Source organism: Cotesia glomerata, linkage group LG1 (genome assembly GCF_020080835.1).
Source record: "Cotesia glomerata isolate CgM1 linkage group LG1, MPM_Cglom_v2.3, whole genome shotgun sequence".
NCBI lineage: Eukaryota > Metazoa > Arthropoda > Insecta > Hymenoptera > Braconidae > Cotesia > Cotesia glomerata.
In genome coordinates, this window is record NC_058158.1 from 16838717 (window position 1) to 16855890 (window position 17174).

The window sequence follows — 17174 nt, forward strand, 5'->3', positions numbered from 1 at the left end:
CATTGCTAGACAGCAGAGCCATGGGGTCTACTCCACTGTTCAAACGGTCGCTTGATAACGACGAGTTTAGGCCCGTTTGCACGTCTTTCCTCGACGGCACTGAGGTATCCATCCTCTGTACTGTAAACGATGTTTGAAAATCTTCTGACATTTCCATATCATCTTTTGCTAGGTTTTGGTCCACCCCGAGTATTCTATTTCCTCGGTACCCGACGCATCTGACGTGCAGACATGCCGGGCATTCTCCTATCCACCACCTGAGAAGGCGCCCGATGCGGGACCCAGCAAGCCCGACACGAGGTGTGTGTGTGTGTGTGTGTGAGTATGTGAATCGCTTATAACTTTTGAACCATTGAACCGATCAGAATCTACCAAGCGGAGTTCCCTCAAACTTAGATTTCCTATGAATTTGAATCGATTCGGACCGATAGATTTTGAGAAATCTCAAAAAAAATCGGAAAAAAATTATTTTTGAAAGTGGTTTTTTGGAATAACTTTTAAACGGCTCCATCGATCAACTCCAAAAACTAATCCGCCCTTAAACTTGAAAAATACGTCGATCGCCACTAATCCGGTCAAAATCAGTTGATTCGTTCGAGAGATAGCGTAAACAAAAGAAAACCGAAAAAAGTGTTTTTTCGGAATCACTCCGAAATTTTTTGTTCTATCAATTTAAACTTAAAGATTTTTTATGAAACTTAAAAAACTGCGTCGAATGCCACCAACCGCATGAAAATCGGTTCATTCATTCAAAAGTGATTGCGATTTGAAAATTCAAAAAATAGTATTTTATCAAACTTCTATCAAATTTTTGAGCTCGAAGAGCTCAAAAGCATACAAAAGCTATTTTTTGAGCTCGGAAAGCTCAAAATAACATACAAATTGTATTTATGAGCTCGAAGAGCTCAAAAACGTCATAAGTGCAATTTCCAGCGTTTAGGTATAGAGTTGGCGGGAAGTTGCAGGGATGGCCTTCAGGGTCAACCGTTTTCCTAATTTTTTTTTCACTTTTTCAGGGGGTATCCCATTTTACCCGCAAAAAATTAAAAGAAATTTTTAGTGATAACTAAAAATTTTTGTTATTTACTTAGAAAACAACTTAAGAAAATAAGATTCAGCGTATTTCAGTCTTTAATAACTTCTTTAGAAGACTTCCTTAAGTACCTTATTTTGTCCCCCCCCTCCCCTATAATATAGTATATATAATATAAATATATAAATAATTATAAATTTGTATTTGTTTACGGCAACAGTTATAAAAAAAAAAAAGCTTGGAGAGCTCAAAAACATCATTAGTGCAGTTTTAGGCACCTAGATATGTAATTAGCGGGAAGTTGCATGGATGGCCTTCAGGATCTACCGTTTTTCTAATTTTTTCATTCCGTACTTAGGATTAAAATTTTTTTTCAATTTTTAATTAATTATTTAGGATTAAAATTTTCGTTTTTAATTTAAATCCGATTTTTGGGATTAAAAATTTATTTTTGATTTTTTAATCTAGTATTGGGGATTAGAAATTTGAAAACTATTTTTAATTAAAATTTTCGGAATTACGAAATAAAAAGAAAATTTTAATTAGTATGTTAATTCAATTATTTTTTTAATGCATTATTTGCAACCCTGATTCAGGTAATGAAATTATCAATTTACAAAAATATAAGTTCCCGAAGTTACAAAAAACAGTAATTTTTTTGTTAAATAAATTGATTTTTATCAATTCAAATTCGATTAAATATTTTATTCGATTCAACATAAATAAAAATTTCTGAGAGGTTAACTTAGAGACATGGACCACCAATTATGATTTTTTGGAAGGATTATACATCGTTAACCTTCCGTTACTCGCGCTTTCTCTAGTGTCTCACTCGTACTCACACCAACTCTATTAGGTTAAGTAATGTTGGGTAGCGAATCCCCGTATAGCACGAGTAACGAAGGGTTAATAATCTACAAGTTCCCATGTAGGATCTGCCAGAGTTAAATGACGGGGCCTTGCCTGGCTCAGTACTGGGCAACCAAGCTTGGTGCACCGATATTGGCCCATGCTTGGGCCAAGACTGGGTAATCAGCCTTGGCCAACCCAATTATTACCCGAGCCTGGGTCAAAACTGGGCAACTAAGCCTCGGCCGGTCCAATGATTATCCGAGCCTGAGCCAACATTGGTTTGCCATAGAATGGCCAAGGCAAGAGGACCCAGCGTTGGGCCAAGACTGGTTCGCCATAGAATGGTCGAGGCAAAAAAACCCAGCCTTGGGCCAAGACTGGGCAGCTATACCTTGGCCAAACCAATGATTACCCAAGCCTGGGCCAAGACTGGTTCGCCATAGAATGGCCGAGGCAAAAGAACCCCAACCTCGGGCCAAGACTGGGCAACCAAGCCTTGGCTGGTCTAATGATTACCCGAGCCTGGGCAAAGGCTGGGAAGCCTACTCTCTTAAAAGAAATCAGTGGGATTTCACTGGTTCACCAGTGGAAGTTCACTGATTCCAACCAGTGAATACAATGTCACTGGTGAATCAGTGGATTTCACTGATTCAACCAGTGGACAAACCAGCGCGCATGCGCGCAGATGTATTATTCACTGATTCAATCAGTGGATTTCACTGATTCACCAGTGAAATTGCATTCACTGGTTGAAATCAGTAACCTCCACTGGTGAACCAGTGAAATTCCACTTATTTCTTTTAAAAGAGTAGCCATGGCTGTTGAATGGCAACCTATACTTGAACCAGAATTGGGTAACTTAGCCTTGCCCATTCAATGGAAAATCTAAAGTTAATTAATCATGAAGTAATAGAATTTCAAACATTGAATATTTATTTTTTAACGAATATTTGTTAGCAAATGCTAAAATTGAAAATTTATTTTTTAACCAAAACAATCGCATATCGTCAAAATTGATATGGTCTTAAAAAAAATAAAATATAGTAATTTACAGTTGAATTTTTAATATTGATAATTTTTAACATTAAAATTTCAAATAAAATATTTAAAAAATATACAGAACAATGTACAAAGTCTAAAGTTATATAAGAACTTAACTCTTGCATTTTTTTGAGTAATAAACATTTGTAAAAAAACAGTTAATTTTCATCAAAATACAATATTAAATAACATAAATTATAAAAATAATATAAACCGTCACACTTCATCATCATATAAATTTATTTTATATGAATGATGAGATGTAAATCAACTTATCAGTCGTACGGCGCAGGGGTTAGTTATCGGTCTGGCAAGCGTGCGGGGCTTGGGTTCAAATCTCGGTTAAGGCAAATGTTATTTTCACTTTATTTCTATGATTAGTAGAATTTAGGTCTAAATAAAGAGTCAAACTATCTAAATTTGTGTTAGCTCTACTTAAAAATTAAAATAAAAAAATGAAACCTTAAATAATTCATTTTTTATCAAATGGCATGGGCTAGACTTGAAAATTAACTAGGGCCCAGACCTGGTTACCAGGCATGGGCCGGACTTGAAAATTGACTGTGGCCCAACTCTGGTAACCAGGCATTGGCCAGTCCTGGTAGCCAGGCATGGACCAGTCCTGGTAAACAGGCTTGGGCCAGTCCTGGTAAACAGGCTTGGGCCAGCGTTATCATTCCAGACTTAAACCAAGACTGGGCCAACTCTGAGTTGCAAGCCTTGCCCAGAGTTGTCCATAGTTGGGCCAGGCCTGGGCCCGCCATACTTTCCTACATGGTTTGTTAACGATGTAGTTGAAACAGCGCTTCAATTAACTCAAGAATATATCAACATTCTAAGTTATAAAATAAATCAAAAACAATATTTATTGCAAATTATTCATGAAAATAAAAATACTCATCATAAGGCGACTAAAAATTGCTTAACAAATAAATATGATTAGAGACAGAAAAAATACAAATGTGCGGCTATATTATTAAGAATGTATTCAATACATCGTATTGATAACGTTACGGTAACTATAAATCGTTTTTATCAAATTTTTGGAACATTTATAGATGAAATAAATGATTATAACACATGAAACTTAATAGCAAGACTGAAAAACTATGATAATAACTATAAACACAACTTAATCTACGAATAACTTTTAAAGGAATGATTTTATCGAAAAATTATGGAAAAACTTTTTTGTAAAGCATTCAATTTTCTATCAGAATAAATATCGATAATAGTCGTAGTGGCATTTTTTTCAAAGAAAAAAAATTTATAACAAAAAGTTGCAAATTCCCATGTTATTTAAATGGGAAATGTTACTCGATTGGGGCAAGGTTTAATTTTGTAATTAAGAGCTTATTTATATAGGATATTTTTTTTTTAGGTCAAGAACTAAAAATCCAGGGGGCGTCAGCGAAAAAAAAATCAACTTGGCAAATAACGGACACCCTACTGATCTTATTGACACTATCGTTAATTGTTATCGGTCAAATTATCAAATGGATAGGAAAAATAAGAGTTATATTTGTGGTTCAATCATGCGAGAAAAAAAAATAAATAAAATATTAAGAAATCAGCCTCTGTCATTTATTTTACATGAAAAATAAGGGTAGTGGCATAAATTTCGTTCGTCACACCCCTAAATCTAAGCTAAAAATAGACTTAACAAAGAGTTAAGCCCCATAAAGAAATTTTTGGCTTGTCAGCAGCAACAAATTGTAAAACTTATTTTAAAATTCGTTGAGCTAATAACGGTTTTTCCTACGAATCACCTTTTTCGATGACAATCACTCACCCTGGTTAGCATTGAAGCTCCTTAGGGTTGTCCGCGGCTCAAGATGATATACGTTGATATACGTTGATCGGTCCTCGACTTCTGTGTTATCTAAACTGCGGCACTGGTAGGATAACGGCGGATTGTCGAAATAATTGACGTGTACGGTCTCTTCTCGACGATCATGTCCAGGTACAACTACCACCTCTTGAATCACGTCAAACAATTGATATCATAAATCACAACCAATAATTATATTTTTGCATCGAATTATTCAAAAATAAAAAAATATGGAATTATCAAAAGAATATTTGCCAATAGCGGAGTGAACACATGCGTTTTACACAAAGGTAAACATGAAAGAAGAAAAGAAGGTTTTTTTCTTCCTTTCCTCTTTTTTCTCATTTTTATTGCAAGCGGCTATCTTCAATAATCAACGGATGATGCCACTTGTCTCATTTATCAAATAATCGACAAGTATAATTAATTTTGGTGTGACTGGAGCATTGGCAGACTCAGCAGCCGTTGATATAAATCTTCACGCCTGCATCGTCGATTCAGCATCTTTGACTGACTAGTCCCTCGTCGCAGATATCCCGTCGTGGCTAGACTGAGTACTATCTGCTCTTCGTAGAACACTTTGCGAATCGTGTAATCGTCGTCATCTTTCGAATGAAAAAGTCATTAATTTAACTTATGATTACTTATTTCTGATTAAATCTACGTTCGTTTAAATTAAACTCACGCGCAATCGAACTTTAGTGATCTTTGCTATTACGCAAGGGCGACTCGGTCGCGATGAATTTACCAAGGATGGTTTATAGTGAGGAAAATAGCAAAAAAAAATTAAAAATTTCAACAAAAATTCAAGAGCCAGGAGGCGCTATCAGTGGCCTGTTACAATGAGTAATAACAAAATATGTTTAAATTTACAGATTGCACAAATAAAAAAATCTACCGTTGGTAGCGGCCTTGGAATAAGCTTGGAAGGTACTGTGGATGTGGAAAACGGAAAAGAAGTAAGACCTCATCATTATATTCGATCAATACTTCCAGAAGGCCCTGTTGGAGTAAGTGGCATACTGCGATCAGCGGATGAGTTATTAGAGGTAATTGCCAATGCAACATATCAACTATTTATGTTAAAAACTAGTTTTATTTCTTTTCGTTTGTACCATTCCAATATATGCTTATTCTCTTCAATAATACTAATTTCTTTTATAATTACAACTTTTTTGATAAATGTATTCTCTACTATGGTCTTAGATAGAGTTTTCTAATGAATAGTAGCTAAGTTATCACTAGCAATAATTTATATTGAAACCTTTAAATTGTCTTAACGAATATATATCTTGAAATTACTCTAATAATACCGTTTCAAATAATCATTAAACTGAAATTTTGATTTATCTACCGTAGGAGGGACGGTGTGACTTAATGGATATAGAATACAGTGAAAGAAAAATTGGTAAAGACCGGTTAGCTTAAATGGTAAAGCAACTGACATGACTTCAGAAATTCTGGGTTCAGATCCCAGCCTGAGCTACCCGAATTTTTTCTCACATATTCTATAAGCTCACACTGAGAAAGTTCTCTCCTCATCTTATCTTAATTCTCATCCTCCCTGTTACGTGAATGTGAAACGATTTAAGTAAAAATTAATCCGTGAGTCCCATCCTTCTCTGCTTCACAGCATAATGTTATTTGTAGAGCGTAGCAGTCCTATCACTCTAACCTTTCACAAAATATGATTTACCCCGAAAATTTTGTTGCGGGTTTTCTTTAGAAAAGTACAGTTGGTCAACAGATGTAGGTAGAGGCGTTTTCTGCTTTACATCTAGGGCATATCGCTTTTTGAAAGATGCCCACATACCTAAGATTCTTCGCAGAGGTCCAGTGACTCGTTATTATTCCGATCACCAGGCTAAGCTGTGATCTTCCAAGCATGATAAAGTCTGAGCTAACTGACTGCGAAGGCCTCTCATAGAGCTTCTTGGTGTGTCATTAGCCCTTAGCTTTAAGCTATAGTTCCATGAACCTGTTATAGGTCTATCAGTCTATTAGGCTCTTAATAAAGCAACGGGGCGTCGATTTAAGGCTGATAAGGAATGTGCATGTGTGACAAGCTCTGTTCCTGGCCATGTATTGGCAATCTCGCAATCTATAATTTCTCTGTGACACGGGACTCAGATAAGATTGACACGGTTGGTTGTCGCTTGCTACTCTAGACACACTTTGCATTCATTAACCATCCTGAAATTAATCACGACAGACGATAGAGATCTGAGAGTTGCTCGACTATTAATACATATGTATATGTTTTCGTTCCTGCATTTGAAGTTGGTAATACGTTTCACGCAAGTCCGAATCGCATGTACCTCTGTTTGACAAATTGGAGTGGTATTTCCTAGTCTCATTTCCTCTCGGCTGGATCCACTTATCACTGCGGTCCTAGAGCTACCCCAAGGGTAGGGGTAAGTACAGGGACCGACGGTATTTCTCATTCCTCACTATCGGTCCTTGAGACTAGAGGGTGGACCCTTTGGTTACCCCTAGTGTGTTGGAAGAGGGATTACATCACCTTCAGTCGGCCACCTGGACATTATTCACATTCTCGTGAAGGAATTTCTACCTCCGTTCTTGTGCTGGATGCCGCTATGCTTCTTGTAACTTGTCGTTTACTTTTGCGCAACAATAATAGATATAAATTCCTCATTACAATAGAGATGTAGGATATAGATGTTAATTCTTCATTATATGCAATAAACCGGGCCCAATGACATCGACAGTGGTTACTTATGATCACATGCACGTGACAACTGTCACTAACCACTAGCAGTGTGCAGAAACCACCGCCACTGGCGCTTGATCAAATAGCAATTTTCGCAGTTTCTCAACGCAAGTACCATGACGTTGGAGTCATCACCCGGTTTTGATAGTAGGTTGGTGTATACCCGGTGGACTAGCAGATAGTGTCCTCGCCACTGCTGTGCTCGGAATCGGCGCTGCTGACCCCAGTGACATACAGTTTCAGCTTCTCGCCCGGATACAAGCCAGTGTATGGTTTCTATGACCTAGGAGCACCTGGCAAGTCGTCGACAACGTAGCAATCGTTGTTCAAAATTTTGATGATGATATATGGCCCGGCGTAATTTGGTAATAACTTCCCAATCTGAAGTCAGTTTTGCCTATACACCCTCAAAATTTTAAGTAAATTGCAAAAAACCATGAAAAAGGTAAAAAATTGCGAAAAACTGCAGTCACAACGATAAAAAAATTTTTTTGGATACGGTTCAAGTATAATTTTTGTGCATTTCAATTCACTGAATCTAAATCTAAACGTTAATTGGCCTGTTAAGCCTCGAAATTTGAAAAAATTGCAAAAAACCCAAAAAAATTGCAATAAATCATAAAAAATCGAAATTATCGAGATAAAAAAAAAATTTTATGGATTCAGATTGAGTATGTTTTGTATGCGCTTTGTTCCACTGAATTTAAATCTGAAGTTTTTTTGTCCCTTTAACATTTTAAAACTAAAAAAATTAGGATGACGGTTGACCCTAAAGACCATCCCTGCAACTTCCCGCTCATTTTGTACTTAAGCGCTCAAAATTACAAATTACGTTTTTGACCTCTTCGAGCTCAAAAATATGATTTTTGTGTCATTTTGAGCTCTTCGAGCTCAAAACTCTGATAGCAGTTTAATAGAACACAATTTTTTGAATTTTCAAACAGCAATAACTTTTGAATGAATGAACCGATTTTCACGCGGTTGACGGCATTCGACGCAGTTTTTGTAGCCTCCTGAAGAATTTTCAAATTCGAATCGATCGAGCTAAGAGTTTCGAAGTACTTCCGAAAAAACACTTTTTATGGTTTTCTTTCGACAACGATACGAACGAATCAACCGATTTTGACCGAGCTTGCGGTGACCGACGTGGTTTTTTGTTCTCAAGAGCTGATTAGGTTTTGGATTTGATCGGTAAAGTCATTTGAAAGTAATTCTAAAAAAACTACACTTCAAAAAAATTTTTTTTTGTAGTTTTTTTGAGATTTCTCAAAATCTACTGCTTCGAATCAGTCTGAATGGTAATCACAATCTAAATTTAGTCAAGCCCTTTCAAATGGCACCAACCGCGATGAAATCGGTCAAGTCGTTAAAAAGTGATGAGAGGTTTACATACGGCCACACACACACACACATTTGGGCCGACGCATTAAAGACGCAAGAATCATGGAGAAAGGCTGGACCAGTATATCGACTGAGTGCCCTACGAGTAGCTAGCGCCTTCCGCACAATACCAGAGGAAGCAGTGTGTGTTATTTCCGGTACTCTGCCTCTCAGAGTCCTAGCTGAGGAAAGACGGAACCTATATCAACGAAAAAGGTCAACCACACTGAGCCCTGAAGAACTTAGAAGGGAAGAACGGCAACACAGCATCGCAAGATGGCAACAAGACTGGAATGCTTCAGAGAAAGGTCGGTGGACGTACCGTCTCATACCTCGGATTGATGTGTGGTTCAGCCGGAGTCACAGTGAGATCAACTATTATTTAACGCAGATGTTATCAGGACACGGATGTTACCGGAAGTATCTTCACCGCTTTAAGCACGATGATACCCCAGAGTGCCCGTCCTGTCCAGGGGTCAATGAAGATGCGGAGCATGTTTTCTTTGTGTGTCCACGTTTCAACCAACAGCGCGATGAGTTGGGGAAGATTCTGAAAAAGAGAACCCAACCAGAGTCAATAGTAGAAGTAATGTTGTCGTCAGAAGCTGCCTGGAACGCCACAAGCACTTTTGCTACAAAAGTGCTTACCGAGTTGCGATCCACTGAGAGGAAAAGAGCGAAAGACAGAATCTAGAAGGAAGAAGTAACATCTTAGCCACCAGAAGGAAGAGCGGCAGCTAATTCCTCCCCCCGCGAAGAAATGCCTTACGGCGGTACCATGGAGGATCAGAGGATAGAAGAAAAAGGGGTTTAGGGTTTAGTGGGTAGGGGCGTCAGCGTCGAGTTTTAGTATGACACTGCGTCGAGTCGCCACATATCCAGGCCAAACAGCTATGCCTAGAATCCGTAAAAAGGATTCCCCCTAAAAAAAAAAAAAAAAAAAAAACACACACACACACACACACACACACACACACACACACATATACAGATATAGTGACATCCTCGCGAGAATAGTCAGGGAAGCTTCCTAGGACCTCAAAACGTCGAGTCCTGATGAAAACTCGATTTTCGAAAAACGGGGTACAACCAATAACTTTCCGATTTTTGAAAATTTTCAATTTTCTCAGCGGGTTAAAAGTTAAAAATTTTTTCAAATGTGGTTATTCTAGAATAACTTTTAAACGGCTTTACCGATCAATCCCAAAAACTAATCAGCTCTTGACATCAAACAACAACGTCGATCGTAGCCGGTCCGATCAAAATCGATTGACTCGTTCGTGAGTTATCGTTGACGAAAGAAAACCAAAAAAAGTGTTTTTTCGGAATTACTCCAAGATTTTTTGTTTTATCAATTGAAACTTGAAGATTCTCTATGACGCTTAAGAAAATGCGTCGAATGCACCAACCGCGTGAAAATCGGTTTATTCATTCAAAAGTTAATGGGATTTGAAAATTCAAAAAATAGTGTTATATTAAACCTCTATCGAAATTTTGAGCTCTAAGAGCTCAAAAGCATACAAAAGCTATTTTTTTGAGCTCGGAGAGACATATTTTATTTATGAGCTCGAAGAGCTCAAAAACGTCATAAGTGCGATTTCAAGCGTTTAGGTATAGAATTGGCGGGAAGTTGCAGGTATGGCCTTCAGGGTCAACCATTTTCCTATTTTTTTTTTTTTTTTTTTTAATTAAACAATTTCTTTTTTTTTCGTTACTCACGTCTTGATGATAATAAATTTTTGAATGATATAAATTAATTATTATAAAAGTCATTTTAATTGGTCCCTCTAAATAGCCTTACATTTAGCGGTTTGCAATGCAAATATTGTTAATAACAGTTATTATTAATAATTACTGTTTCTGATAATGGTAATTGGTAACAGTTATTGTTAATAGCTACAGGTAGTCTCAAACACGATTCTTGTATTACATTTTGTTTATGGCTGATTCTCAAAAAAAATCGAAATTGATGTCCTTGATCATTTTTATAAACCAAGATCGTCCATTCTGAAAAGTTGTTTTTTAACTTCCCGCTAAGAAAATTGAAAATTTTCAAAAATCGGGAAGTTATTGTTTCTACTCCGTTTTCCGAAAATCGAGTTTTCATCAGATCTCAACGTTTTGAGGTCCTAGAAAGCTTCCCTGACTATTTCCGCGATGGTGTATGTATATCTGTATGTGTGTATGCGTGCGTGTGTGTGTATGTGTGTGTGTATGTGTGTGTGTGTATGTTAACCTCTCATTACTGATTCAGACTGATTGATTTTGAGAAATCTTGAAAAAACTGCGAAAAAAAATTTTTTTCAAATGTGGTTTTTTCTTAATATCTTTTAAACGGCTCGACCGATCAATTCCAAAAACTAATCAGCTCTGAACATCAAAAAACCACCTCGATCACCACTAATCCGGTCAAAATCGGTTAATTCGTTCGTGAGTTATCGTTGACGAAAGAAATCGAAAAAAGTGTTTTATACGAATTTCACCGAAATTTCCAGTATGATCAATTTTTGTTTAAAAATATATCATAGAATTTGAAAAACTGCTTCGAATGACGCCAACCGCGTGAAAATCGGTGCATTCATTTGAAAGTTATTGCGGTTTGAAAATTCAAAAAATAATGTTTTATTAAACTCTTATCAGACTTTTGAGCTCAGAGAGCTCAAAACTACACGAAAATTATATTTTTGAGCTAGAAGAGCTTAAAAACGTAATAAATGCAATTTTGAGCGCTTAATTACGAAAATAGCGGGAAGTTGTAGGGATGGCCCTCAGGGTCAACCGTTTTCCTAATTTTTTTAATAATAGGACTGTGCTAGATCTACGTTGGTATGAAACAAATTTATTTTTTATAGGATAAATAACAAAGATATGTCCAAGAAGGTATTCTGAAAATCATTTCCTCACCATGTCCCAAGCGATAAATTTGAAGATAATCATCAACTTAAAACGTAAAATTCCTAAGAAATTGTTTATTATCATATTTTTTACTTATATAGGATAGTATTGACTATACCTTTATGAGTTCATAGTTTCATAAATGCGAAAGGAAATATTTTTAAATATAATTCAAAATTTCTTCTTACAAAAAGTATTATTCCCTCACCGTTTTATAACAGTGTGATTAGAGCAATGCAGACAGAAAGCGAAGAGAAAAATTAAAAAATTGTCCTGACAGTTTGGAGAAACTTAGAGAGAAAGAAAGACTCAAGTATTTAAAGAAGAAGGAAAAAGGTCAGGTCAAGTCTGTAAGTGCTATGAGTTCAAGAGAAAGAAGACAGAAACAGAAACAATGGCGATTAAACAGTTCAAAATACAGGGAGAAAAATTAAATTGTGCGTAAAAATCTAGAAAGATTGATGAATGAGACACCATCTACCAGCCTAGTTTCACCAGCAAAACCTAGTTCACAAGTAAATGCTGTTAAAAATGAAACTGTTGCTTTACGATGAAGGCGACAACTAAGAAATCGACGAGCAATATTGTATGGAAGAATAGCAATGTTAGAAAAAAATTTAAAAGAAGAGGTTAGGAAAAGCAAAAAATATAGAAAAAAGTACACGTGGTTAAATGACCGAATAAACATATCTTCACCTGAGGCAAAGGTCTAAACCTTGGTAAAGAATACAAAGTTATCTGAGACAGTTAAAAAAAACTTATATTTTCTGAAATTATCACTAATCAATTAGCACAATCTTATGCAAACCAAGGGACTCAAAAAAATAAATAAACATACTATAAGAATTTTAATTTCGATCCTTTAAAAAAACACAAACTTATGCAATATTCTAAAACCTTTTTCAAAAATCAAAATTATAAAACAGGTAGAAACAAAAAACTTAAATCGAAAATTTTAAAAGTGAAACACGATATTATTAATTTCTTGGAGAAAGATGAAAACTCTCGAATGTATTCGGGAAAGAGGAATTTTGTTAGATCTGGAAAATTACTAAAACAAAAGCGTCTGTTAAGGGAGTATTCTACTGTAGAAGCATGAATTTCACCCGGTTTGAGAAGCGCTGTACGAAGGAAACAAAAAATATTTTTGTAATCAATTTTTTTATCATTTGTTTATTGATGTTTTATTTTTTCATAAAAAAATTATTAAAAAAAAAAATTAAAATTGACAAAGTTATGAGCAGTCAAAGTGGGGGGTCAAAAAAAAAGAGGGTGTCCTGGCGTGCATTATTCCAACCCTCCTGGTGATCTGAAACATAAAAAACGAACGGATTCTTAATCATTGTAGATGCCGCTATCGTATAACTCTTGGATAAGTTAAAAAAAAATTTTTTTTTTAAATGGCGGCAGTTTGAAAAAAATTTTTTTTTTTTCATATTTTTTTAACAATTCCGAATTTTTTGAAAATACTAAATGAGAAGTTATAGTTTTGGGCAGGGTTCACGAGATGAAGCGACGTATAGAGAACATCTTCTTCAAATTTAAAGTAAATCAGTTCATTAGAACTCGAGATATCCTTACCGCCAGCTCGAAAAAAGTAGTTCTGAGAAAAACGCGTTCAAAGTTTTGAGACAAGTTTTCGACAATTTTACTTGTAGAATGGTACAGAATACTTACATATTTTTAATCGGCGATTCCTACTCCATATAAGAATCCTTCCTCTACTTCAAAATGCTCATTCTCCGATGTTCTCTTGTGAAGACGTGCAGTTCTACCCTCCTTTGACGCCTCTGAAGTCCGGAGTTCCGAGCGCTCGATACGCGCTTCGTCCCGTCTCGCTGCAAAAGCATTAGCTTCTGGGCCAATCGTGATTCCCATAACATCTAAGATTTCTAATATAGGTATAAAACCTTCATTAAAAATACTAACTGCGAAGAAAGTGGCAATTTCAATTGTCTTCGGTCCAGCGTGAATGTGCTTCGGAGCAAAAGTCCAAATTAATGAATTCAAAGATTCGTTATTATTTTGGGTTTCAGAACCCAAACATCGTTCCAATAAAGAATCAGCTGATAAACTTTCATAAATTGGTTTTATTACTTCTAAAACTTTGTCATTTAGAGGAGGATTTTTGTGGTCAAATTCGTCAATAGTGCCGTCTTCTATTGCTTTCTAATACTTGCACCAACTAGATGAACAATTCATGTGCTGAGGATTTTCGTTAGTTGAAATTTTATGAAAGTAGTTTGCCCACACATCTCTTTTCATGTCTCAACAGAATCTAGATTTCAACGAATTGCCAAACCATAATATAAAGACAATTCATTGATAAGCTTAGCAGTGAGTTTACCAGCGCCTTTGCCACCAATACCTTTATTATCTATTTTGCTTTACGTAACCGTGAACCCATGCGTTTTTGAACATGCCCAACACACTTTTTTTTCTACTACCGGGTTATCATTGTAGGGGTTAATATCAAGATTTAAAAGGAATACTATATAATAGAAAGGGACATAAGTAGGGACTTGGGAACGCCTACCGTCTTTTGTTAACTTGTAGCGGTTAGACCGGAACCGATGCCACGTCACTAAAACGGCTATAACTCATGAAATAATAGGAATTTTGAAAAATCATTTTAATGACATATTTTTGAATATCTAAACTTTGAAAATATGAAAAAAAAATTCCGATTTTTTCAAAATTCTACAGTAGAATACTCTCTTAAGGGGTTCGGGGTAGTCAGAGGCACGAAAGAATGAAAATTTTCAGTATTTTTTTTTGCTATTAAATCATGTTATTTTACAAAAGTAGTAATGTGGCATTATTATACAATGTTTTGACTTGAAGTCACGAAAATTTCAAAAAAAAAAAAAATTTAATTTCCAAAGTTATAGCTGTCTGTATTGACCCAGTTTCAAAAAAAGTTCCTTGCGGTGACAATCATAAGTCCTTGGAGATTCATCTAAAATCAATCGGATGAAAAAAATTAGTTTTATAAATAGATAATCCTCGGCCTGATCGAAGGATTTTTTTTTTTTTCAAAAATTAACAAAATGGCGGCTTCAGGAAATTTTTATCTAGATTTTTGGGAAAAAATCAACAGTTAATTGGTCTTAAAAAATCGAAATTTTTGAAAAAAAAAATCCTTCGATCAGGCCCGAGTTTATTATGTATTCTAAAAGCTGTATAAATTTTATTAAAATCTATTGAGCGGTTTTCGAGTTACAGTTGTCACCAGTTCAAAAAACATAGTTTTGAGAAAAACGCGTTTAAAGTTTCACACTAGATTCACGTACAGAAATACGAATTATTAAATTACTCACATCGAGTCATCTATTCCTGGGCCATATAATAGTTCTTCAGCCATTGTGGAAGTTTCCAAAACATCAATTTGCTGTTGCTTATGAAGCATTCTGCCTTCCCGAGTGTTGTCGTTGGCGCGCTGATCTGCCACTTTCACACGTGCAGCATCCAATTTTTCAGCATACCGATGGGAATTAGACCCACAATTAAGTCCTAGGGTATCCATAATCATTAATAATGAATTTGTACCTTCATTAAATATACAAGTAGCTATGTATGCAGCAATTTGTATGATAGTAGAACTAGTATTCACGGTTTTTGGGCATATTTTCCACACTAGTTGGTTGAAGCTCTCATTACTATTCTGATTGAATCCACCTACACATCTTGAAAGTAAATTATCATTACTGAGATCGTCGTAAATCGGTTTAATAGCTTTTAAAACATCAGGAGGTAAGGGAGAATAATCTTGAGTATAAGTATCAAGCTCTCCACTTGCTTCAGTGCGCTGGTAAGATCACCAAGAATCTTCGCCTTTGGGACACATATCATGATTCGGATTTTCATCAGTCGAACTGTAGTGGTAAAAAGTTGCCATAATAGCAGATTTCATATCCTCAATAGAATCGCAATAACGACGTATTGATAAACCATAGTACACAGTTAATTTGTCTATTACTTTTCCTATAAGCCTACCTCTACCACCAAGACCTTTTTGTTTAGTTTTCAGAGTACGCAGTTGAGTCCCCATCCGCTTCTGAACATGGCCTATACATTCCTTTTTATTAATGGTTGTATTTTTGTAAGGATCTGCTTTTATAATTCCAGAATAGGTTTTCGAATCACCATCGCCAATGTAGTTTGTATATTTAACTCCATGTTTTGTTTCAGACTGCTGAAACATTTCAATCATCGCATCCACCTCCATTTTCCCCGAAGACCCTTTGTGATTAGCATACACTCATTTTCATTCGATTCATACCATTCCTCGAACTCAACCGTATTTCTTTTCTTTTTCCAATACTCACATAGCTTACAATAAGCACTTTTAATGTTTATATCAAGAATCTTTCCAGTATAATCGCCAATTATAGAAGAAACTCCAAATGACGATGTAAATCCCTGTTTTTGCCAGGTTCCATCTGCCGATACAGTCAAATCGTTCTTATTCTCATTTTCACTACATTTTACTACATACACCAAAGTCTTAGTTCATGGATGACATTAGAACCCTAAAAGGGGATTTCTTGAAGCTGCCGCTAGCTATCTGCTCCCGAGCGCTTTGAATACCCAAGCTCTCTTTGTTATTTGTCGAATAACTCAAAAACTAATTATCGGATCGACTTGAAATTTTCAGAGAATATTTTTAAGATATTACACATAACGAAAATGCAAAAAAAAAATAATTGATTTTTTGAAAATTCTGACTACCTCTAACCCCTTAACTGATAATATGCGCAATTTGCATAAAAAATTTTTAAACTCTGTTACTTACAAAATAAGTTTGTCAACATTTTGTAAGTACAGGCCTTTTTGGGTAACTTGGGCAAACCTTAAAGAAGGAGATACGTGTAAATGCGTCGTTCACGCAAACATAGAACTAATCATTTCAAAGTGACATGAAAATAAAGTCATCTTAAATAATAATATTCCAAGTTTGTTATGTGATATAACATGTGATATTTATTGTACTAAATGTTTATTTAGAGAATGTGTAAATTGTAGAGACTAGGCTCTAAAATACAACCGTTCCCAAGCTATTAAAACTGTTACCTACCGACAATGGATGTACGAAAATTCAACGTATGAAAAAAAAGAAGAGACAAAAACAGTGCGTAAACCTATGAAAAAGGAAATAACTGTTACATTGAAGGAACTTGTTTTAGTATTAGAAGAGACATTAAAATCATTCTTACTACATGAAGGAAATATTGCACACCAGTATCAAATGATGACACAGTTAAAAAAAAATTTGTCAACAAATGAAGTGCTCATCCACATTGATTTTAGCGAAAATTATTGTTGCAAATACAGGGAAGAAATTCAAGCAGTTCACTTTGGTGGTGGTCGGCAGCAAGTTACGCTCCATACTGGCGTGTTATATTTGAAAA

At 35.6% G+C, this 17174-nt stretch overlaps 1 protein-coding gene across 1 annotated transcript in view; it reads left to right on the plus strand.

Moving 5' to 3' along the window:
* LOC123275345 (patj homolog) overlaps positions 1-17174 on the plus strand; it is a gene marked incomplete in the record, with an annotated part of 555954 nt that overhangs the window by 452096 nt on the left and 86684 nt on the right. Inside the window, 1 exon segment of the mRNA XM_044743428.1 lies at positions 5633-5806. Within this exon segment, the coding sequence (XP_044599363.1) occupies positions 5633-5806 (174 nt within the window).